A 21,640-nucleotide genomic window follows, 5' to 3' on the forward strand; every position below is an offset into this window, starting at 1 on the left:
ATGGTTTCTAACCTTGATATTCTGTATTTTAGCCTATTTTATACTCTGGCCAGCCAGATGACTCTCAGAAGACAATTCCGTCGGAATTGCTCGTTTTCAGATTCATGAAGTCTTGAACCTTGAAATTAAAATTATGTTCCAACAACCAGAGTAATACGCACCTTCTAGACGTCTGCTCGAGCATTTAATCTCTAGATGAGTATGGCACAAACTTTGAACCGTCAACTTGTCCCACAGAGGCTTCAGCTATATCGAACAGTAGCGGAGAAACATGATTAAATAATCAGTATTAATGGGAGCATCGAAAAATTTTAGTTATCTCACCTTCTAAAACTGTATATGCTTGGTAGTGTGAGTGGATTCACAGGCAGCAAACCAAGATCGGAAAACATCCTCTAGAAGGAGCTATTGTGATATGTTACGGGACATGCCCCTGGATGCAACTGCCGAGCTAGAGGGCATTCCATACTATGAGCAGACAGTGCTGGAGCTGCGAGATGGAGAGACATACCAGTGTTTGATCTGCACCGTTGAGATGGACGCCTCTTGTCCGATGTATGCTTGCCACCAATGCTACCGAGTGTATGATTACGAATGCATTAGGCGTTGGGCTCTGAAGGCTACCAGTACGACGGTGGACCGAACGTGGAAGTGCCCGAACTGCTATCACGTTAACAGGAAGGTGCCGCCGAAGAATCGACACACATGCTGGTGTGGTAAGCAGGTGAACCTTGACCCAAACTACATAAATCCGAACTCCTGTGGGCAGACGTGTGGCGCGCCGATATGTCAGCACGGCTGCTCGAAGTTATGCCATCTTGGACCACACGAGGAATGCATGGTCCGGATCGACTTCAAATGTCGGTGCGGGAAGCTTACAGAAGAGATTCCGTGCTACGAAGCCAAGGCTGCGAAGCGCAACTTTTCCTGCGACCAGCCCTGTGGGCTACCGATGCCCTGCGGTATACACAAGTGCGAGCGAGTATGCCACAATGGGCCGTGTGGTCCCTGTAAGGAGGAGATCGCGGGCGATATCAAATGCTATTGTGGGCTAACAACCCGCAATAAGATGGTATGCAGTGAGGTCTCTGTGGTAGCCCGCTCCAAAGTCAGCAAGTATAAGAGTTGGATAGGTGCGTTTGCATGCGATCGGATGCGGGAAGTACCCTACAGCTGCGGAAAGCACAGCTTTCACGAAAAATGCATTGCGCCTCCATCGCTGCCTAAAAGGACTCCATGCCCTTATTCTCCCGAAAACTGTACGACATGTCCCTGTGGAAAGACTCAGTTGGCAGAATTAGGATCTACTCGGACTGCGTGTACGGATCATATATCTTCCTGTGGTAAGGTCTGTGGGAAGCAGCTCTCCTGCGGGAATCACACTTGTCCCATGACCTGCCACGATGGTAACTGCATGGATCCATGCCTCGTTATAACTGAGCAGAAGTGTGCATGCGAACAGAGGCGTTTCCTTGTTCCTTGCCAGTTCCCCCATTCCCCAAGTTGCACTGCAAAATGTGAATCATTGATGTCTTGTCGTCGCCATCGGTGCGCTGAAAGATGCTGTTCCGGTAGACCGCATTCTGTCAAGCGGAACTCTAGGCGGCGCCGTGAGAGTCCAGATGATGAATCTGAAGTTGAGGCCCAGCACGTGTGCTTAAAAGATTGTAATCGGGTGCTGCTTTGTGGTATCCACATGTGCAATTACAAATGCCATGCAGGCAAATGTCCTCCCTGCTTAGAATCAGATTCCAATGACCTTATCTGTCCCTGTGGTAAGACAATCGTACCAGCCCCTGTCCGTTGTGGAACAAAGCTCCCTCGCTGCACTCATCCATGTCGAAACTCGCTGCTGGATACTTGGCCCTGCGGACACAGTCCACCTTCGCATAATTGTCATCCCTTAGATGAACCTTGCCCCCCATGTACCATCACAGTCAAGAAAACTTGTCGCTGCGGTAAAAACGAGATCAGGACATTCTGCTACAATGATGATGTGTCGTGTTCGAGACCGTGTAAGAAGCCATTGTCCTATTGCAATCACTTCTGCCAAGTTCCCTGTCATTCAGATGGCCAATGCCAGCAAACTTGTAAGCAGGCCTGTGGTCTACCACGGAAAGCCTGCGAGCATGTTTGTAAGGCAAAATGCCATGGCCATACGGCATGCCCTGAATCCCCTTGTACAGAGAAGAAGACGATCACCTGTTCATGTGGTCACAAGTCATCAACCAAAATTTGCAGTGAGTATGCTGGGAAGGATGATGGTATCGGAGCATCGCAACACCTGTCCTGCGATGAAGATTGTGCAAAATTCCAACGGCACCAGCAGCTAATGCGAGCCTTCGGGGTGGTCGAGAAGGCGACTTCTGAGGAGGATGAAGCCCTTCTGTTAGCACAGAGATCACAGTCTTTTGACGATCTTCATCTACCGTTTACAGAATATGTGCTCTCAGTATTCACAAAACAGTCGCAGTGGTGCACGCAAATTGAGCAATACCTGATTAAACTGATGGATGACTCCTCTCCCAAGGCCCTGCATTTCAAGCCGATGCGTGCGGCCCAGCGCAGGTTTGTACACGAACTATCTTCGTCCTTTGGCCTCTACTCAGAATCTCAGGACCCGGAACCTAAACGTTCGGTGTATGTGAAGAAGACAGGGATTTCCAGAGTTCCAGCCATCGGTCTATCCAAGGCAGCTCCGCTGTATACATCATTCAAAAAGCTGGAGCGTGAATTTAAAGCCAATTCCGAGTCCGCGGTCACGAAAAAGTTGGTGTCAGTACACATTGATGATTCGCCAGAGTCACAGCATGATGCAGCAATCAACGCCATTCTTCTATCCGGCCTGACATCTTTTGCATCCGAATCTGCATTGCGCGACTGCTTCGCGGACTACTTCAGCCAAACCTTACTAAATTGCCCGCAGTATGTTGTCAGAGGAACAGAGGGTTATATCTTTCCTACAGATTATCTGTCACTATCTGCCAATGCTGAAAAAGATCTCACAAAGCTTGCCGGATACTTCCGCCTGCTCTTCCAGGAACAGAATCTTTGGACAGATATTAGCACCTGCAAATTGGATTCAAACCTGAACAGAATTGGGTCTTGTGAGTCTCCAGCGGCAGACTGTCTCGGACAATGAATTGTATTTTACGTAATCCGTTGCAGTTTACATAAGCATGTAGCCTGTCGAAATTTTTCGAGCAGCAGAGCATCACCTTTTGTCCATTCGGTAACTAAGTTGAGCTGAGGGGATATGACCGAGACCTTTACTGCAGTATTTGAGGATCTAGTGGAGCCTAGGCCCATTGAGCATCTGGGACAGTCTGACCTATCCTACCAAGGACAGCTTGATCCGCCGCTCAAGATCCACGAGGATGGCGGGGAGTCTGGATGCGGAGGGAAAGTGTGGATAGCAGGTAACCTTCTGTGTGAGTTTATACTAGAGAAGAGCAAAGATGGAAGGGTTCTATCTCAGTTTCCTGGGTATGAAAGACAGTTTAAAAACATAATTGAGCTGGGTAGCGGCACCGGTCTCGTTGGCCTGTGTGTAGGGCTCCATGGCAAGTACAATGGCGCTACAGACACCAACGTGTACATTACAGATATCGAAGGTCTATGTCCTTTGATGCAGAAAAATGTCGAGCTGAATGGGTTAGATGGGATGGTACATCCCAGACCGCTCTTCTGGGGGGAGCCCTTGTCAGACGAATTCACCAGGCAGCCGATCGATCTCGTTCTCGCGGCGGACTGCGTCTACTTGGAGAAGGCGTTCCCACTTCTAGAAAAGACTCTGTTGGATCTCACTGCTGGCGAGAGCCAGCCGCTTGTGCTAATGTCCTACAAGAAGCGCCGGAAGGCTGACAAGAAGTTCTTCATCAAAATTAAAAAGGAGTTTGACATTATCGAAATAAAGGATTTCAAAAGCTACGAAGATTATCGGCGCCAGCGGACCTATCTTTTCCAACTGGTGAGAAAGCCTGCTCGTGCGCCACATGCATTGGCACCATAAACAGTTATATCTGCATTGTTACCACGTGAAAATATATACATGTAAGACATTCTATTACAACGTTTAGCAACGATGTATCACAGCTTGAGCTCCTCGGGTTCGGCACTGTCCTGCTCCTCCTTTTCCTCGGTGGCTTCGGCCCACGACTGCTTTGTAGAGTTCTTCTTCGCAGACATCAGCTGCAACCCCGCAACCACGTCCTCCTTCCACTTGTCGAGGACCTTCTGCTCTTGCTGCAGACCGTGCTCCACAGCGGTTGTCTTGAACACAGCGCCAACCATCGTGGCCTCCTCGTACGCTATTTGCTCCTCCAGCTCCTGCTGCATCCTCAGACGATAGAACTCAAACCGCGCCTGGTCGTATGCCGCCAGCATCTCCCGGTGCGCGCCCGACTTCAGCAGATACAGCGTCCGCTGCACCACAGACTCACCGTCAAGCGGCTTGCCTAGCTGCAACATCCGCGACCAGTCGTACTGCTCATTTCCCATGTTCTCCACCAGCACCTTCGGCCGCGACAGCTCCCAGGGATGCTGCTGGAAAAACAGCGACCGCAGCTTGTCCTCGATAAACCGCAGCTTAGAAGGCTTGTGCACCGCGGCCGTCTGCCGGTCGGAACTCCCAGCGCGTGTCTTGTACGTCTCTGTGTTTCTGTTTAATCTATCCGTCATTATATCCAGCTCGCCCTTGTACTTGCCGCTAACTGGGTCATGCAGCTTCGGTTCTCTGGCGAACTTGGTCACAGGTGGGATCCTGGCTACGACATTGTACCATGCAGGCGTCTTCTTCAAAAGCCCAGCCTGTAGGTAAAATGACGTGCGATCTAAAACATTGACGGCATTCGTTTGGATCTTCATCACGCCTGGAAGCGGTCTTTGCTGCACTATTCACCGGCCTATCGTTTGACCTCGAGTTCTTCATATTCAGAATCCGGGAGCTGAGACGAAAATTTTGATAACGTTCGAAGTGATTCGCTACTTCGCTGACAATATCAACGAATACAACTCAACCCGTTCCCACCGCGGCGAGACCGGAGCTCTATTTCACCATAAGCGTTGCCGCAAAATACTGCCATTAGGTGATGTCCGCATTGTTCAAGTTCAGTGCCCTGCTGCAGGTTATTCTGCTGCTCATATGCTCTAGCACGTATGTGCATGCACAGTGGCCCTCGCTGCTCGAGCGCTATAAGGAGCACAGTGTGCTTGGCATCTTCTGGAAGTTTGCCAGGATAGGTGAGCGCGCTAGCCCGTACGTCTCAATCGCTTGCATCGCCATGGCGATCAATCAGATCAATAGTTGAGTTTAGGCGATATAGTTGGTTTGTACGCACATTATGTATACTTTAACGGAGCAGGATTAGTACGTGAACGGGCGGGCGGTCATCTGTGTAGTGCGGGCGGTCATCTGTGTACTGCGGGCAGAGGCTGGGGTAGGCGTGTGGCGGCGAGGGATTTGCGTTGTTTGTTTAGTCGTGCGCAGGCGCGGACGGTGTTTTCGGAGTGAAAATCAGCATCCAAAGGTAAACTTATCAGATATACACCAACGATATACCGCAAGCGACAACTTGTGCTAATTAACCTACTTAAATTCGTAGACTTCGTTCTGGCCATGGGTCAGGACGGCGGCGCGCTTGGTGCCAACAATGCGCTCCAGTGCCAGACTGTCCATTTTCGAGTACAAGCACCTTACGGTCGCGATGTTTAGGTCTGCGACGCCCAGGAAGGCGCTCTTGCCGATATAGCGGAGAAGCTCTTGGTAGAACTCGGGGTTAGAAGGTGGCTTGTAGAGAATGACGCTCTTGACACCCTTGAGTTCGAATCGCCTGAAGTGATGCAGACGCTCGGTGTACAGCAGGACCTTGATGCGGCCGAGCTGGAAGAGCGCACGGTTGGACGTGAGTTGCCGCTGGTCGCTGTACTCGTTGATGTCGCCAAACAGGATGCGGGTCTTGTCCTTGAGGTAGTTGCGGACCCTGATGAAATCTGTGTATTCGGGGATGTAAAGGAGAATGCCTGAGTCGTAGCCGGTGGTCTTCTCGATGCCGGGCACGACCACACTGGTGAAGAACTTGAACCGAAAGTCGGGTTCGTCTACCGTACTGCCGCCAAGAACCTCGAACCGCTGGAATATCTGTCGTAGCTTGAGCCCCAACTGGCCAATGACAGACTTTTCAGCGGAGACCACGCGGTGGCTTTTTACTCTGCCCGCCCAGTTAGCGCACTTCCGGTTGAGTAGCGCGTTTGCGAAAGGCGAGATGTAGCGAGTAAACACCATGGTTTGGCGGAAGAGCTTCGCCTGGTCCTCAATGTACCACATGCGGATCCTGCTGAAGTCAGCATCACGTTGTTGCTGAGGGATTTTATTGATGTGGGCAAAAATGTTCGACACATGCGCTATGTTCTGGAACTCAATCGAGTGGAGTTGGTCGAGCACCATAACTTCAATGCTGGAAAGAAAGTCATCTTGCCTCTTCTTCTTATCGGTGTTTTCGATGATAAGCTGCAGGCCGAGCGGCGAGCAGACGATGACGTCGGACTGGTAGAAGTTGCTGTACAGGCGGATCGCCTTACGGGTGAACTTCATGCCAAGCACAAAGAAGTCGTTGGTATTGCCCTTGAACACATGCTGGAATGATTTTGGTTTAGAGGCTGGCGGCAGCGATGGGTCGTAGAATTGGTCTTTGAACTTCGACTTTTTGTCAACCTGCTCAATTCCGGACTGCTGCAACAGCAGGTCCACGACGTCGTACGCAGTGGCGCGCGTGGGCACGACTACCAGCGCCTTCGGGCGCGTGAAACCTTGGTCCAGCAGCTCTTGATCGGGGTTGTCTTGGAGTTTTTGGTTGTTCTTCAAGATGCGATCACGTGTTTTGTAGACGTGGTTGAGTATGTGCAAGGTGTAAAGCTCGCGGTACTCGCGTTCGCGGTCGTAGCCCTCGTACTCATACAGTATATCCTGGTACTGGAACATTGGGTCGAGCAACACCTTCTGCTGCGGCGTCAGCGGCTTCTCGGGGTCATCGGCTGTCAGTCCGTTGTGCATCCGCAGCCGTTGTTTAATTGCGTATCCACGCAGTGAGCGCGCAGGGACCCGAACTGGCCCTTCGGTGCCCTCGCTCGACGCCACGGGCTTCGAGTAAAGAATTTCCTCTTCGCCACGGGCTTCCTTCTGTACGCGGTACTGTGCGCGCCCGTTTTTGAATGCGGCGTCCAGCTGTGCGACGTCCGCCGCCGACACGCGGTTGAAGTGCACGTCAAAATGGTCCTGTTCCTCGTCGCTCTCGCCGGAATCGTCGAATGCGTCCTCCGCATCCTCCGCGTCCTGGGCGCTGTTCTCCAGCGCCGCGGTGATAGCCTCCTCGGGATCTTCCCCTGCCTCTGCTGCCTCTGCTGCCTCTGCTTCCGCTTTGCGCAAGCGCTTCTTGCGTTGCTTCCCGTGCTCCGCGCTCAACAGCGTCAATAAAGCGCCGTATGACTGCGACTCGCGCGCTCCGCCGTCGTCCTCTGCCGGATGGTTCCCGCGTTTGCGGTTCGATGTTTGCTCTCCAGCCTGTGCCTCCTCTACCGTGTGCTCTTCGCGCGATTTCGCCTCATCCTCCTGCACGTGGATTGCACGCCCAATCCTCGTGATGTTCCGCAGCTGCTTGCGGCCTCTCTTACCGTCCATTATCCCGTGCGAATCCGTGATGCCCATATGGCCAGGCGATGACCTTGGTGCATTTTCCGTTGAAAAATCTGGTAAATTTCACCTTCGTACAAAACGACATACACCATCACGTTGGATGAAAGCGAGATTTACGTTACATCTGGACTTGTATATGCCACGGTTCGAAGCAGTATATCAGATTTCAACGAGGAAGAATTGTCAGTGATAGCCGTAATGGTACCCAAGGGCTTACTACGGAGCTTGCGATTTGCTCTGGCCTCCTTCTATCTGTTTCTGGTTCTCATAACTGTCCCGATTTCATTCCAAATCGGAGGGCTGTACTGTGGCCTCTCCTTCACGGTGACTCTATTCATTTTGTACTTTGTTACGACGACACTGAAGATCACAGCGGCTACGCGGGGCGATGAGTGGAAGCACATAGCGTCCACGCTATACTATTTACAGCACTTTCTGATGCCATCGATCCTGTTCCTGTTTTTGTCGGGGTTCAATAACGACCAATTACAGAAGAAACTGGTGGGCTCTGACCCGAAGGGCGCCCGCGGGGGCTTTATTTTCGATGGCAACATGAACGAATCGCTGCTGCAGCTGCTGGGGCGGTCGCGGGACGACAGGGCTACCATGGCATACCTGCACTATTACCGGTACGTTGTGCGCCCATGGCAGTACATGCTGTTGCACGCGACGCCGTGCTTCACGCTTACCGAGGGGTTTTTCACGGTTCTGGCCATCCAGGTCATCGGCGAGACGGGTCGCTGGCTGCGGTACAAGCGGAACAGCACGGCGTGGGTGATATCCAGCCTGATGGTATCGGGCGTGGTGATTACCACGTCGATGTACTACCTCTACAGGATTTACGTGACGCCAATATGGCCGCTCAGCGTGCACACCGCGACATTGCTAGGTTTTACACTGTCACTGGTTTTCGGATTGGGACTCTACGGTATCATTAGCGGCAAAGGCTCTGCCATCGAGAGCTCGCTGTTTTTTGCGTATATGGTCCATTGCATATACGAAATATCCCCGCAGCTAGCGCTTACTGCCATGTCGGAAATATTCCAGGTCGTGCATAATACATGGCAGATGCAGCAGGGGACCTTGCCCAAGAACAGCCTGCTGGCATATTACAAGAATTTCATACTGAATGCAGAGAACCTATGGGATGTGCTGCTCAAGAAGGCGTTCTTGCTACACTCCGTGGAACTGGACCAAGCGCCCAGCTCTGTGGTTGTCAAGGACGCGCTGGTGCTTGTCCAGCAACAGTGGTGGAACAAGAGCCAGCAGCTGTGGTCGTTCACCAAGAACTTCTCCGCTGGCATCCCCCGCTCCATCCACGAGATCTTCATCGTTACCCTGGGACTGGCCCGCGAATCCATCAACGCGGCAGTCGTTTCCAACCTTGTTTTCCGGGTGATTGTGTTCTACTCTGCTACAAGAATCATCCCAGCGCTACAGAGAGCAACCGGCGGGACGCAAAGCAGGAAGCTGATGCGTATCATCTACTGGTACTCGCCGTGCATCGTCATCGCCATGTATACCCACATGATCCTTCGCTACAGCGGAGAGCTGAACAACGAACTGTGCATATGGGGCTGCTTCCCGTGGCTCCAATCAGAAGCCAACCGTGATAGATGGGTCGTCGACGCGTGGGGCTTCTGGAACTGGTGCAACCTGTTCTTCACGCTGCTAATATACGCCGTAGAGCTCATCGGCAGCAGGTGATCGCCACCTGCCAACTACACTACATACAAGTTGTAAAATAATCCAGTAAGTTCCATGCAGGCTAGGTCAGAGATAGACTATGCAAGGCTCGTCCGCGCACTTGGCTCAGAGCTTGACTCTATGTTGCAACTAAGTTCATCATACCTGCCAGAACATACTGGACCCGCGCTCGCCTGAGCGCACACCCGGTTGCCCGGGTTCGGTGGCCGAAGGCATGGCCCGAGAATAAGCTCCATTGCGTTACGCGGTGCGCAATCGTCATAACTATCGCTCGGCGCCCACAGGGCCCCGCTACCGAAAGTCACTGGAGCTTGCGCCCCAGGAGAAAGGGCTGCCAGGCAGCCCTAGCGAGTGGATGTAAAAATAAGTTTTTAAATCTCGCTGCGTTTCCGCATACAGCCTGGTCGGAGACTTTCCCCAAAGCATGGCGGACCGGCAGCTAGCTGCCGGCCTTGGTAAGCTTCGATTGTGACGATTCTTCGGACATGCCTTCGACGCTCCTCCACGCATCATGGGGGTGACATCCGGCTTCCTGCCGCCTTATATAGTATCTGAAATTTGGAAATAATTACCCGGACGGAGATTAAGACATGCCCCCCATCGTCGATAGGGTTGCTGCGATGCCTATGATATGTGATACAAGACCGGGGGTAGGTGAGACGGCGAGCCGCAACATGAGTGCGTCGTACTGGGACTCTTCGCAGCGTAACAAGTGGCAGTACAGCCGCGAGTCGCTGGCGCGCACGCGGCAGAAACTGTGGATGCTGGAGTGCCAGCTCTACCCTCAAGGCACCAACATCCTGATGGAGGGCGGCGGCAAAGACGCGCAGCCGGTAACCAAGAACATCCCAATCACGCACCGGGACCTGCACTACGACCGCGACTACAACTTGCGGATCTACTGCTACTTCCTGATCATGAAGCTGGGGCGGCGGTTGAACGTGCGGCAGTACGCGCTGGCGACTGCGCACGTGTACCTGGCGCGGTTCTGCCTCAAGGCGTCGATCCGCGAGGTCAACCTGTACCTGCTGGTGACAACGTGCATCTACCTGGCGTGCAAGGTGGAGGAGTGCCCGCAGCACATCCGCACGCTGGTCAACGAGGCGCGCTCGCTGTGGCCGGAATTCGTGCCGCCGGACCCGACCAAGGTCACGGAGTTCGAGTTCTACTTGATCGAGGAGCTGCAGTCGTACATGATCGTGCACTACCCGTACCGCGCGATGGAGCAGATCGCTGCTGCGCTGCGGCGGCCACCGTACAACCTTGTGCTCTCGCCGGACGACCTGCAGAACAGCTGGTCGCTGATCAATGACTCCTACATCACGGACGTGCATCTGCTCTACCCGCCACACGTCATTGCGATGGCCTGTCTCTTTATAACCGTCTGCCTGCGCAGCGCAGCCGGCGCCCGCGACCTGCAGGAGACATTCAACCGCTTCATGGCTGACTCGCAGGTCGACCTGCACGAAGTCATGGACACAATTCAAGACTTCATAACCCTGTATGACCACTGGGATAAGTACAACGAGCCCTGGATCAAGTTCCTTCTGCACAACCTTTATCTACGCCCTCATGCAGGAGGCACGACCGTGAGCGGTGCGGCGGCGGGCTCCGCCGGTCCTGCAGGCTCCGTGTTGACGCCAAACGGCACTATTACAGGGTCTACATCCTGAAGTGCTAGCTTATACTCCGCCGTGGTTTCTGTCAAGGTGCGGGGCAAGCCCTGAGTTCCAGCCCATCTGACGGATCCTTCGGTCGAGCTTTTCGCTTTGGTGCGGAGCATATAAAAAAGTAGACAGCGTAAGACATCCCTGCTGCTCGAGGAATTTCATCATGTACCTCTGCAACAGCGGCGGTTAAAACCTCAGTAGCTGTGTATCAGGACTCCCGGGTGGAATCGAGTGAAAGCAAGCAGGAGCCTCCTTTGATATGTCGGGCCAAGTCAGGCAGAGGTTCGCTAAGGACCAGCACGCGGGATCGCAGATCGAGGTCGAGTACGGGAGCAAGGATGCAGCATTCGAGGCGGACAAGTCTGTCGAGCTCGAAGAGCGGGAAGAACTCCTGCCCATCAGAGGGCAGCTGGCCGTGAGCAAGGTCGACTTGTACACGGTCTACGCGTCGGGCGCGCTGCTGGTGGCACTGGCTGTTGGTTTTCTGCGGCAGGCTGCATGGTGCGACAAGTTTCTGAGGCTCCAGTACGCGAGCGTGGAGTCGCCGGGGAAGTACGACATAGGGATAGACGATGCCTACATCGTCGGCACGTTCGTGGTCGTGCTGTGCCTGGTCCGCTCGAGCCTGCTGGAGTTTGTGCTCAAGCCGCTCGCGCACTACAAGTTCCGGATCTCGTCGGGTAAGATACAACAGCGATACGGCGAGCAGAGTTGGTCGATGCTGTACTACACCGCGTCGTGGGTGACGGGCTTCTACCTGTACTACCACTCGCCCTACTTCCTGAACTGCGACCACATCTATCTGAACTGGCCGCACGACAAGATGGCCGGCGTCTTCAAGGTGTACTACCTGGTGCAGATCGCATCGTGGCTGCAGCAGATCATCGTGCTCAACGTGGAGGAGAAGCGCAAGGACTACTGGCAGATGTTTGCGCACCACATAATCACGGTCGCGCTGACCACGGGGTCGTACTACTATTACTTCAACCGCATTGGCCATGTGATTCTGATTATCATGGACGTGGTCGATATCTTGCTCTCCAGCGCCAAGATCCTGAAGTACTGTGGCTTCTCTGTTGCCTGTGACTACATGTTTGTCGTTTTCCTGGGCTTCTGGGTCGTGTTGAGGCACGGGGTGTACAATTACATTCTACACCACGCGTGGGCCAAGTCGCGAGGGCTCATGCAGAACCAGCGGTGCGGGGTACACGCCCCTGGCACGCGCTGCTGGACTCCGCTGGTGATCGATATCTTTGTGCTCCTACTGGCAGGGTTGCAACTGATCACAGTGATCTGGTCTTTCCTCATTGTCAAAGTATTTATGAAAGTTATCAGGGGAAGCGGTGCAGAGGATGTGCGCAGTGATGACGAGGAATAGGGCCTACGGATCTCGTTCGTGCTGCCACATACCCGACGGCATGCCTCGCTTGTATTGTAAAAGCACTATGTTAATGTAAAGTAGTTTCCGTCCTACCTGGTGATCGGTAATGCATAGTTTTGTGTATATTAAATGTCACACAGATCGGACGAGCAGTCAGCAGCCCAGCAGCGCCAGACAGCGCATGCAGGAATGTATATAGAAGTACACAGGGGCGGGACATCAGATCCCGAAGTAGATTACAACCATAAGTGAAACAATGGTGACCACGATGCCGTATCCCACTAGGCCCAGACTTGCACAGCGATACAAATGGTCCTGCCTGGACAACATGTTACCTTTCATCAACGAATCGGTCCCGATGAGCCTGTAGCCAAACAACCCGGGCAAGGTGAATGATATTGCGGTGGAGCCGGTCGCGCCCACGAGGGCCAAGACGTAGGCGAAGGAGCGCACCTTGAACGCAACGAGGTAGAGCACCAGAAGCAACAGCCACGTAACGATGTAAAAGCGCGGGCCGTCGAACGGGACGGCCTGGCGGTCGACCTCCGCCGAGGAGCCGGAGTCCTCGTTCGAGTTCGCGCCGCGGGGCAGGGACTGGTAGGATTCGCTGCCCTCGGCGCTTAGAATGAGGCGGTCCTCCTCATCCTCCACCTCGAGGCAGATGCTGGCGCCCGCGTCGCCCGGCTGCTCCTCGGACTTCAGAGGGCGGTAGCCGCAGTACGTGACGTGGGCCCAGTGCACCATGTTGTTGAACGCGATCCGCCCGGGATGGAACAACAATGGGAATGACAGAAGCACCATCAAGCCGAGGGCCAGGCTGCCCACCTGCGTCGAGACCGCATCCGGGTCGAAGTTCAGAATCACGTTCTGCGCCACGTTGCTGCCAAAAGTGAGGTACCCCGCCATCCCGACAAGGATAAAGAGCGCCGTCGACGCCGCGATCGAGTAGTACACGATGCGCTGGATGTTGCGCATGGAGTTGTCGCCCAACTCGTTGATGATGCTGAACATGTTCATCGAACCCGTGAACGCAAACACGATGATGCTGAATGTGCTCACCATCTCGCGCAGGCTCGCCGGGCGCAGCCACCGCACCTCGCCGCGCTCGTAGTGGGCGTACCCCGTCGTAAGCCCCTCGATCCACGCAGCCACAATCATTAGCGCCAAGTACGCGATCGCCACGAGTCCCAACACAGAGCTGTATTTCAAGCTGTCGAACCGCCGCAAGTGCGAGAGCGGCACCACCACCGCCGCGCTCGCCGCGATCCACGCCTCTCGCGTCCCACCCAACAGCCCGGGGAATAAGTCCCCCACGATGATGAGGTACGACACGCCGACGCCGAAGCACTGCGTGAACATCGCAAAGTCAAACACCACCGCCAACCGGGGGTACGTGATCTGGCAGAGCGCGAAGAAGCTCGACTGCCGCGGGTTCACCAACGCCTTGGACGCCTTCGCCAACACCACGAGCCCGAACCCGGAGGTTATGGCCGCCACCGCCACAAGCACCGCTGCCACGCACACGCCGTCGGCGCGGAAGGCGTACGGCACCGCGAGGAGACCTGCCCCGACGATTGTTTTAATTAGGTTGACGGTTGACGACCCGACTGTGGCTGTGGGAACCATCTTGTTGAACTACGGAGGTTCGCTGGCTGGCAGCGTGCTTTGTGGCCTTTATGTAGAGCCAGCTTTGTGCTGATTGCGCGATTGTCGGCTGCGGCTATCCTACGGAAAAAAGACATTCGTAATTGACTTGACACGCATAGTGCGATACGGTGCTGCTAGCGTTCAGCGGTGGATGAGCGCTTGACTAGGCCGATAGACCAGGACTATCTAGGCATGGACGGGACAAACGGTGGGGGCACGGCAGGCGCACAAGGGGGGAAGGAGGGTCAGGCGATGGCAGAGCGACGGTGGAACGATGTGGGACGGTCAGCTGGCGCAACGGACGGGGAACCGGGGCCGGCAGGGCCGGACCGCTACGGTGGAGAGGTGGTGCCGCCGGAAAACTTTAGCCCTGTGGTGGGGGAGATTTACCGCTCGAGCTTTCCGCGGCCGGAGAACTTTGCGTTTCTGCAGGAGCGCGTGAGGCTGCGCAGCATCCTGGTACTGATTCCGGAGGAGTACCCGCCGGAGAACCAGGAGTTCGTGGAACGGGCAGGGATTCAGCTGTTCCAGGTGGGGATGAGCGGGAACAAGGAGCCATTCGTGAACATCCCGCGGGACGTGCTGACGCGGGCACTGGCGATCGCGCTGGATCCCGCCAACCACCCGATCCTCATACACTGCAACCGGGGGAAGCACCGAACGGGGTGCTTGGTGGGGTGCATCCGCAAGCTGCAGAACTGGTCGCTGACGATGATATTCGACGAGTACCGGCGGTTTGCGTTCCCCAAGGCGCGCGCGATGGACCAGCAGTTCATCGAGATGTACGAGGACCGCGAGCTGATCGTAGAGGCCGTACGGCGGCGGTGGCTGCCAATAGCGTGGTAGTTAACTATGTACCCTAAGCTAGGAAGCGGCCCGACAAGAAACGCTCGCCGTAGGCGAGTCCGCCAAGGCCGCTGGACGCGGCGAGCACCAGCGGCCACAGCCGGCCGTAGCGCAGCGCGCGCACGCTGCCGCGCCCGCCGACCACGAGGTACAGCGCGGACCACGCCGCCAGGAAGCCTGAGCCGGACTCAAGGTCGCCGTCGTGGATTATCCAACCCCCGAGCGCCTGAGCGGCGCTGAACAGCAGCGACGTCTTGGCCGTCGGGCCGATATGCTTCGGGCGCGCGGCGCGCGCGAGCCATCCGCCCGCCTGCGGCACCGTGGCCGCAGCCGCGGGCTGCGCCGGCGACAGCACCGGCGTGGCCAGCAGCATCGCGCTGTTGAGCCACGCGATGCCCGGCGTGTACGACAAATCCCGTATCTGCTGTATTGCTCCCCACATGTTGGTGTCTAGCGCTGCCGACAGCAACGGTCCGTGGCCCCCCTACTTATATACCGAAAACGCGGCGACCGCAAACTCCTGAACACTGATTTATAGTTACAACCTATAGAGTTATCTAATATGGTACACATGCTCTCATGAGCGCTCACCTCTCAATCTTCTGGCCAGCTTGATATCCTTCTTTTGGATGGTCACACGCTTGGCGTGGATCGCAGCCAAGTTGGTGTCCTCGAACAACGACACCAGGTACGCCTCGACGGACTCCTGGAGCGCGCCGATGGCGGAAGACTGGAAACGAAGGTCGGTCTTGAAGTCCTGCGCAATCTCACGCACCAGACGCTGGAATGGAAGCTTTCTGATCAACAGCTCAGTCGATTTCTGGAATCTTCTGATCTCTCTCAAAGCAACGGTACCGGGCTTGTATCTGTGAGGCTTCTTGACACCGCCGGTGGATGGTGCGGACTTTCTGGCAGCCTTGGATGCCAGTTGCTTTCTTGGGGCCTTGCCACCAGTGGACTTTCTTGCAGTTTGTTTGGTTCTAGCCATTTTGCTTGCTTGCTGTCGTAGAAGGCATTCCCGGAGCTCCAACCGCAGACTTTAAATATGCTCCAGCGCGTCCTGCGCCGCGGCCGTATCGCAGCGCTTTGCCGCAGCTCTGTAAGCGCTGCCGCGGCCGTGCAGCCAGAAGCAACTGGACCGCGGATTCGTGCTGGCACGCATGGCGCGCGAAAAAACTGGTCCGCTCATACCAGTTTCTTCGCGCAGCACGGCACGGCTAACATGACGCTTCAGGGCGTGCTGTGCGTTTCTCAATGCCTGGGACTACGCGTATCCTGCGGTACGGCGTGCACGCTGGCCCGCTCGCGCACACGCTACGCAATAGGGGCTAGTGGGCTGTTGTTCGCAGATTGTGTATATAAGGCGGCGTACGAGCTTAGGCTGAGTTCTCGATATCAGAGGTTGTACAAACACAACAAATCAACACAACAACAAAGAACAATGTCTGGCAGAGGTAAAGGTGGCAAAGGTTTGGGCAAGGGCGGTGCCAAGAGACACAGAAAGATTCTCAGAGACAACATCCAGGGTATCACCAAGCCTGCGATCAGACGTCTCGCAAGAAGAGGCGGTGTTAAGCGTATCTCCGGGTTGATCTACGAGGACGTGAGAGCCGTCTTGAAGTCGTTCTTGGAGTCTGTTATCCGCGACGCGGTGACCTACACAGAGCACGCCAAGCGGAAGACTGTGACGTCCTTGGACGTGGTCTACGCCTTGAAGAGACAGGGCAGAACTTTGTACGGTTTCGGCGGCTGAGCTGCGGGGGGGTCCAAGGTCTCGGCGGGCTCCAGTATCTAGATTATCTATGTTGTATATTGGAGGTGTACTATAGCAAGCAATTCGATATGTGTGGAATGGCACTATATGCGGAACGGCGCGGGTGGCTGGCCGGTGAGCTGGCGGATGAGGGCGATGTCCTCGGTGACCTCGTCGGGCGTCAGCGACTGGAGCGGCGGGGCGCTCTTTGTGGAGAGGCGCTGCGTGCTACGCAGCTTCTTTTTCTCCGTGTCTCGCTCCTCGGAGCCGAACAGCAGCGTGTAGAGCTCGTTCGAGTCGCTGATATACTGCAGGAACTCGGAATCGCTGTTGTTCTGGCTGCCGCCGGCCATTGCAGCGTTCGCCGCGCTGCCCGTGCCCGTGCGGCTGCCGCCGTATGGGCCCGACGAGTCGCGGTTCGAGACATACTCACTCTCCTCGTTGATGATGCGTGCGGCCGCGTTGTTCGTGACGCGCTTGCGCAGAGACCGGCGCTCAGCGCCGGTCTCCGTGCCGCTCTCGTTCGCGCTGGCGCCGCCTGCGCCCGTGCCGCCGCCCAGCTCGCTGGTGGACGAGTCCCACGCGCTCTGCAGGCTTCGCGTCGGCTTCGCCTGCTTTGTGCGCGGATGATCCATCGAGTACGAGTGCGCGTTTGCCACGTCCGTGAGCAGCCGTTCCTCCTGCAGCTTGATGATCTTCTTCTCGAATGATTCGTACAGCTTCTCCTTGCACAGCTTGATCATCTTCTCGTGCTCCTCCTTGGTCTTCTCGATGTCCTCCTGGAACTCGATGCTGGACCGCTGCACGCGGTACTCCTCGTAGAACCGCAGCCGGATCAGCTCCAGGTCCCGCTCCTCCTCCAGGTCCCGCAGCATCCGCATGAATTGCAGGTTGTTCCCCTGATGCAGACTTGTCAGGTCCGTCTGCAGGTGTGTCAGCCGGTCCCGGTAGTGCACATCCTTGTCTACCACGAAGTTCTGGCTGATCTTGGCGACCTTGGATTCGATGTTATGCCGCCGCTTGTCCTTGCGTGAGACTGCCCCTGTGTTAGTGCCCCATCGCTGCACCGCTACCCGCTGCATACATACGCTCCTGCCGACTGTAGTCCGGCTGGTACTGGTCGTACCCCTGGAAGCTCATCGCTGTTTGTATACGTGCTGATGAACTGCCCCTACGCTCTGCGTTGGCTTGCGCTAGACGATATACCGTCTGGCTCCGCGATGTATTTTGAAAACTGCCGAGAAAAAATTCGACACCATCATGCAAGATGCCAGTACAGGTCTGCAAGAAGCTAGCACTCGACTGGCATGCAGGCTGACACGGCCAAGTGCACGCCGGCAGAGCAAACGGCGAGCCACTCTACCCGTAGTTTGGTGCCCAGTCCGCTGCTGTTGGCGTGCGGCGGTGCGCCTCGGTAGCGGCGACTCGTTTCTTGAAAAAATTCTGCACCGCTCGACCTAGCTGTCGATGTCCGGTGACGTAGAACACCTAGAAACGCAGAGTATGGCGCCTGTAGAGTTCATAGTCGACCAGGCACGTGTCATCAAAGCGATCAAGCTGGAATTGGAGGCGGCGGGCGCCTTCAGGGGCATTGAGACGAACGGCGGAAGCAAGATCGTGCGCTCATCGCTGGACGTAAGTGCAGATACGGCGGCGCGCATCTGCACCACGTACCAGGTGTCGAGCCGGGAATACAGCGCGGGCGCACCGCGCGTGCCACGGACACTGGAGGGCTTTGCAGAGTCGTACCTGCATGCGCAGGGGTTTTCAGAGGTAGAGACGGCGGCGCTGCTGCGGGCGATGCCGCAGCGGTACACGCTGTACCCGCCGCTAGTGCTCTTCAGCCACTCGGGCGCGCGCAGCTTCGAGCACGACGCATGGGGCGCCGCGTTTGCGCGCATGGACAAGGACGCGTTCTTCGCGGCGATGCTGGCATCGGGGTGCTTCCCCACGGGCTACACGCACGTAGCCGCCAACCGCCCGATCGTGGCGACAGACGCGATGCGCCGGCCGTTCAACATCGCGCCGCTGTACGGGGAGCTGCTGGCGCAGGGGGACGCTGCCGGCGCGCAGTTATGGGAGCAGCCGACGGCGGCGGACTTCGCGCGCAGCGTGTGGTGCTCAGTAGTGCAGAACGGCATTCGCCAGACGTGGTCGCCCGTGTTCACCATGTTCAGCCGGGGGAACATCAAGGAGAAGAAGCGCATCCTGGACACGTATCCGGACGTGGCCGGCCGAGACGTGGTCGACCTGTACGCCGGGATCGGGTACTTCACGCTCAGCTACTTGGCGCGCGGCGCGCGCTCGGTGTACTGTTTCGAGCTCAACCCCTGGAGCTTCGAGGGCTTGCGTCGAGGGCTCGCGGTCAACGCATACCCGGGCTCGTGCTACGCCTACAACGAGTCCAACGAGTCGGCACCCGCGCGCCTCGCGGGGCGCGACCTCGACGTGCGCCACATCAACCTGGGCCTGCTGCCCTCCAGCCGGCCGGGCTGGGGCATCGCGATGGGCCTCGCGCTCGCGCACGGCTGTCGCCCGATCACCACCCTGCACATCCACGAGAATGCCGCCGCCTCCGAGCTCCACGCGCTCGCAGATACTGTCGCAGACGAGCTGCGCGCGCTCGCCGCCACCTGCAGCCCAGGCTTGCATGTCCGGCCGCGTCATCTAGAGAAGATCAAGACCTTCGCGCCAGATGTCTGGCACGTCTGCCTGGACGTCGACGTATCCCGTTCCGCCGAGTGACATTGCGGATGTCGCTACTCGTTGGCGACATTCTCTACTTTGCGTCTAGGCAGCTTTAAGGCACAGATTGCCTGTGGTGTTCGACAACGCGCCAAATTACTCCCAAGCATTGACGTAGCCACTCGCGCGTGCTCGGTGTGGCCCCATAGGCGGATCTTCATCGATGTATTAATGGCCAAAGTGCAGACAATGCTACTTCCCGCCCACGTGATCACATATTGCCATTACAAGAGTTTCGCTAGAAGAAACAAGACGCTTACTTATCCATGACACATGTTGAACGCCAGGAGATACCTATCTTAGAAGGAGGCACCTTTAGTGAGCAATAGAGCCGCAAGCTGTAGCCGTGGGGCAAAGGGCCAGCGTAAAAAGAAAAAAAGTATCCGAGCAAGGCAAACTATGTGCTTCGAAGATTATCTCAACGCACAGACAGTTGGGTCGGACGTTTCGCCAGACAAGGCCCGAATGAATAGTAGCAATAAAGCTAATGGAGGTATGCGGATGCAGGAGAAGGAGGGATCGCCGGCCTATGACATGGAGAGTGAGATGACGGCTGACGGCGTGAGTCTGTTTAACTCATTCCATACGAATCCAACCACTACGCTCACGGTGCCACAGGTGATCCTCTCGCCTTACGACCAAGATGAGAGCTTTGGCACGCCGACACAGCACCTGGGACAGCCGTTCCAGGCGCCGACGATCAATATCCAGACTCCATTGGAGGGCGCTGTCGGGTCGCCTGCGCTGGACATGAGCTCGCCGATGAACTTGCCACAGTATGCGGAGGGAATCGATGTGGACCAGCTCCGGTTGCCCAATACGCCGAATCGAGATAGCTATCTGTCGGCGTCGATGAGCGACCAGAGTGTTTCGGCATACAACGCGCACTCTCCAGAGACGGCGCATTTCCTGCGCCATCAGAACGTCGCGGTGTCCCCTCAAGTATCTTACCTACGGACAGGCAACGACGACTTCGACGAGCTATTAAGCCTGCACTCCGGGACCACGGAGAACTCGGAGTACTTCCAGATCCACGATGTTGATGATTTGAATGCGATCCTCGACGACAATGTCCACCTCTTTTATTCTCCTCACACGGGGGACAGCTTTGACGCACATCAGCTCCCCGTGAACGATATATCCGCTTCTCCGGCGACCACTCCACAGTATGCACCTCTGATAAACGTACACCGCGTTGACGGCACCCTGCCGCCATCTTCCATCAGTGTAACACCATCGCCCAGGACTTCTTTTAATGATGAGGACAACCGTCCAAACCTAGACTTTCTATCTGTGAAGGGCAACGAGGAGTTCGCTCTAACAGATGATGATGAACTTGAAGACGCCCACGAGCAGATGCGCCAGGGAAGGAGGTATAAGAGGCGATCCTCTACGAAATCCTTGCGATCACAGTCTATTGCAAACACCCCCTCGCAGGAAGACAAAGCACATACACTGAACAAGAATAGAGAAAAATTACTCGAGCTAGCCGCCTTGCATATTCCAAATTCTTCTTCCGCGAACTCTCTATCACCAACGTCATTGGGTCCATCGACTGGTCCTGCGGAGACCAGTTCCCCTGCTGACCACTCAGCCCCGCTAGACGAGGGCGAGACGGCTTTGAACCTATCGGGCAATACCAGGCGTAAATCGCTCCAAAAGAATCCAGCCATCTATTCCTGTAACCTATGTGATAAGAAGTTCACTCGACCCTACAACTTGAAGTCTCATCTCCGAACACATACGGACGAAAGGCCATTCTCATGCAGTGTATGTGGGAAGGCGTTCGCGAGACAGCACGATAGGAAGCGTCATGAAGATTTACACTCTGGTAAAAAGAGATATGTATGCGGTGGGAAACTCAAGGGCGGGGCTACATGGGGCTGCGGCAAGAAGTTTGCACGAAGTGATGCATTAGGTCGGCACTTTAAAACTGAAAGCGGCAGGAGGTGTATTGCTCCATTATATGACGAGGCATCGAAGGAAAGAGCGGCAAACAACATGGCTCCGCTTACAGAAAACGACCAATTTTGGTTGTCTTGAGGGGATCGGATCGACTATATAAGGACTATGTAACATTAAGGATGTACCCTTTTAGTAACTGAATGCAAAGTGACTTAGGTTAATTGGATAGCTAAGCTAGTACTTGGCTCTTACTGATAGCAGCTGCCAGGAAAAGCCGCCGCCGGACCGAAGATCCA

The 21,640-nt window shown here is 55.6% G+C and overlaps 16 protein-coding genes and 2 non-coding genes across 18 annotated transcripts; 10 read left to right on the top strand and 8 right to left on the bottom strand.

The window, feature by feature from the left end:
• Positions 1–415: 415 nt before the first annotated feature.
• On the top strand, positions 416–3,142 carry FAP1 (Fap1p; the record flags this gene model as incomplete). The annotated part of the gene is made up of 1 exon (NM_209236.2): positions 416–3,142. The coding sequence occupies one exon, from the start codon at positions 416–418 to the stop codon at positions 3,140–3,142; it is 2,727 nt and encodes a 908-aa protein (NP_983883.2).
• Positions 3,143–3,256: 114 nt separating this feature from the next.
• On the top strand, positions 3,257–4,012 carry EFM6 (putative protein-lysine N-methyltransferase; the record flags this gene model as incomplete). Its single annotated transcript, NM_209237.1, has 1 exon — positions 3,257–4,012. One exon carries the CDS (start codon positions 3,257–3,259, stop codon positions 4,010–4,012), a length of 756 nt encoding a protein of 251 aa, NP_983884.1.
• A 77-nt stretch (positions 4,013–4,089) lies between these two features.
• RSM25 (mitochondrial 37S ribosomal protein mS23) lies at positions 4,090–4,866 on the bottom strand (the record flags this gene model as incomplete). The annotated part of the gene is made up of 1 exon (NM_209238.2): positions 4,090–4,866. The coding sequence occupies one exon, from the start codon at positions 4,864–4,866 to the stop codon at positions 4,090–4,092; it is 777 nt and encodes a 258-aa protein (NP_983885.2).
• A 224-nt stretch (positions 4,867–5,090) lies between these two features.
• Positions 5,091–5,309, top strand: KSH1 (Ksh1p; the record flags this gene model as incomplete). The annotated part of the gene is made up of 1 exon (NM_209239.1): positions 5,091–5,309. The coding sequence occupies one exon, from the start codon at positions 5,091–5,093 to the stop codon at positions 5,307–5,309; it is 219 nt and encodes a 72-aa protein (NP_983886.1).
• Positions 5,310–5,587: 278 nt separating this feature from the next.
• Positions 5,588–7,702, bottom strand: UTP25 (rRNA-binding ribosome biosynthesis protein UTP25; the record flags this gene model as incomplete). The annotated part of the gene is made up of 1 exon (NM_209240.1): positions 5,588–7,702. One exon carries the CDS (start codon positions 7,700–7,702, stop codon positions 5,588–5,590), a length of 2,115 nt encoding a protein of 704 aa, NP_983887.1.
• A 186-nt stretch (positions 7,703–7,888) lies between these two features.
• On the top strand, positions 7,889–9,397 carry ICE2 (Ice2p; the record flags this gene model as incomplete). The annotated part of the gene is made up of 1 exon (NM_209241.1): positions 7,889–9,397. The coding sequence occupies one exon, from the start codon at positions 7,889–7,891 to the stop codon at positions 9,395–9,397; it is 1,509 nt and encodes a 502-aa protein (NP_983888.1).
• A 64-nt stretch (positions 9,398–9,461) lies between these two features.
• Positions 9,462–9,539, bottom strand: AGOS_AgSNR66. Its single transcript, NR_149411.1, has one exon. It is a non-coding gene; the product is annotated as an AgSNR66 (small nuclear RNA).
• A 62-nt stretch (positions 9,540–9,601) lies between these two features.
• On the bottom strand, positions 9,602–9,889 carry AGOS_AgSNRNME1. The gene has a single exon (NR_149436.1). It is a non-coding gene; the product is annotated as an AgSNRNME1 (small nuclear RNA).
• Positions 9,890–9,987: 98 nt separating this feature from the next.
• Positions 9,988–11,070, top strand: SSN8 (cyclin-dependent protein serine/threonine kinase regulator SSN8; the record flags this gene model as incomplete). The annotated part of the gene is made up of 1 exon (NM_209242.1): positions 9,988–11,070. The coding sequence occupies one exon, from the start codon at positions 9,988–9,990 to the stop codon at positions 11,068–11,070; it is 1,083 nt and encodes a 360-aa protein (NP_983889.1).
• Positions 11,071–11,326: 256 nt separating this feature from the next.
• On the top strand, positions 11,327–12,445 carry AGOS_ADL206W (ADL206Wp; the record flags this gene model as incomplete). The annotated part of the gene is made up of 1 exon (NM_209243.1): positions 11,327–12,445. The coding sequence occupies one exon, from the start codon at positions 11,327–11,329 to the stop codon at positions 12,443–12,445; it is 1,119 nt and encodes a 372-aa protein (NP_983890.1).
• Positions 12,446–12,667: 222 nt separating this feature from the next.
• On the bottom strand, positions 12,668–14,074 carry AVT7 (Avt7p; the record flags this gene model as incomplete). The annotated part of the gene is made up of 1 exon (NM_209244.1): positions 12,668–14,074. One exon carries the CDS (start codon positions 14,072–14,074, stop codon positions 12,668–12,670), a length of 1,407 nt encoding a protein of 468 aa, NP_983891.1.
• A 213-nt stretch (positions 14,075–14,287) lies between these two features.
• On the top strand, positions 14,288–14,941 carry SIW14 (putative tyrosine protein phosphatase SIW14; the record flags this gene model as incomplete). Its single annotated transcript, NM_209245.1, has 1 exon — positions 14,288–14,941. One exon carries the CDS (start codon positions 14,288–14,290, stop codon positions 14,939–14,941), a length of 654 nt encoding a protein of 217 aa, NP_983892.1.
• A 13-nt stretch (positions 14,942–14,954) lies between these two features.
• Positions 14,955–15,383, bottom strand: AIM19 (Aim19p; the record flags this gene model as incomplete). The annotated part of the gene is made up of 1 exon (NM_209246.1): positions 14,955–15,383. The coding sequence occupies one exon, from the start codon at positions 15,381–15,383 to the stop codon at positions 14,955–14,957; it is 429 nt and encodes a 142-aa protein (NP_983893.1).
• A 135-nt stretch (positions 15,384–15,518) lies between these two features.
• On the bottom strand, positions 15,519–15,929 carry HHT2 (histone H3; the record flags this gene model as incomplete). Its single annotated transcript, NM_209247.1, has 1 exon — positions 15,519–15,929. The coding sequence occupies one exon, from the start codon at positions 15,927–15,929 to the stop codon at positions 15,519–15,521; it is 411 nt and encodes a 136-aa protein (NP_983894.1).
• Positions 15,930–16,382: 453 nt separating this feature from the next.
• On the top strand, positions 16,383–16,694 carry HHF2 (histone H4; the record flags this gene model as incomplete). The annotated part of the gene is made up of 1 exon (NM_209248.2): positions 16,383–16,694. The coding sequence occupies one exon, from the start codon at positions 16,383–16,385 to the stop codon at positions 16,692–16,694; it is 312 nt and encodes a 103-aa protein (NP_983895.2).
• Positions 16,695–16,798: 104 nt separating this feature from the next.
• SDS3 (Sds3p) lies at positions 16,799–17,834 on the bottom strand (the record flags this gene model as incomplete). The annotated part of the gene is made up of 2 exons (NM_209249.2): positions 16,799–17,730; positions 17,783–17,834. The coding sequence occupies 2 exons, from the start codon at positions 17,832–17,834 to the stop codon at positions 16,799–16,801; spliced, it is 984 nt and encodes a 327-aa protein (NP_983896.2).
• Positions 17,835–18,161: 327 nt separating this feature from the next.
• Positions 18,162–19,439, top strand: TRM12 (tRNA(Phe) (4-demethylwyosine(37)-C(7)) aminocarboxypropyltransferase; the record flags this gene model as incomplete). The annotated part of the gene is made up of 1 exon (NM_209250.2): positions 18,162–19,439. The coding sequence occupies one exon, from the start codon at positions 18,162–18,164 to the stop codon at positions 19,437–19,439; it is 1,278 nt and encodes a 425-aa protein (NP_983897.2).
• Positions 19,440–19,838: 399 nt separating this feature from the next.
• CRZ1 (DNA-binding transcription factor CRZ1) lies at positions 19,839–21,482 on the top strand (the record flags this gene model as incomplete). Its single annotated transcript, NM_209251.2, has 1 exon — positions 19,839–21,482. One exon carries the CDS (start codon positions 19,839–19,841, stop codon positions 21,480–21,482), a length of 1,644 nt encoding a protein of 547 aa, NP_983898.2.
• Positions 21,483–21,640: the final 158 nt, after the last annotated feature.

The sequence above is a fragment of the Eremothecium gossypii genome, chromosome IV, assembly GCF_000091025.4.
Source record: "Eremothecium gossypii ATCC 10895 chromosome IV, complete sequence".
Lineage (NCBI taxonomy): Eukaryota > Fungi > Ascomycota > Saccharomycetes > Saccharomycetales > Saccharomycetaceae > Eremothecium > Eremothecium gossypii.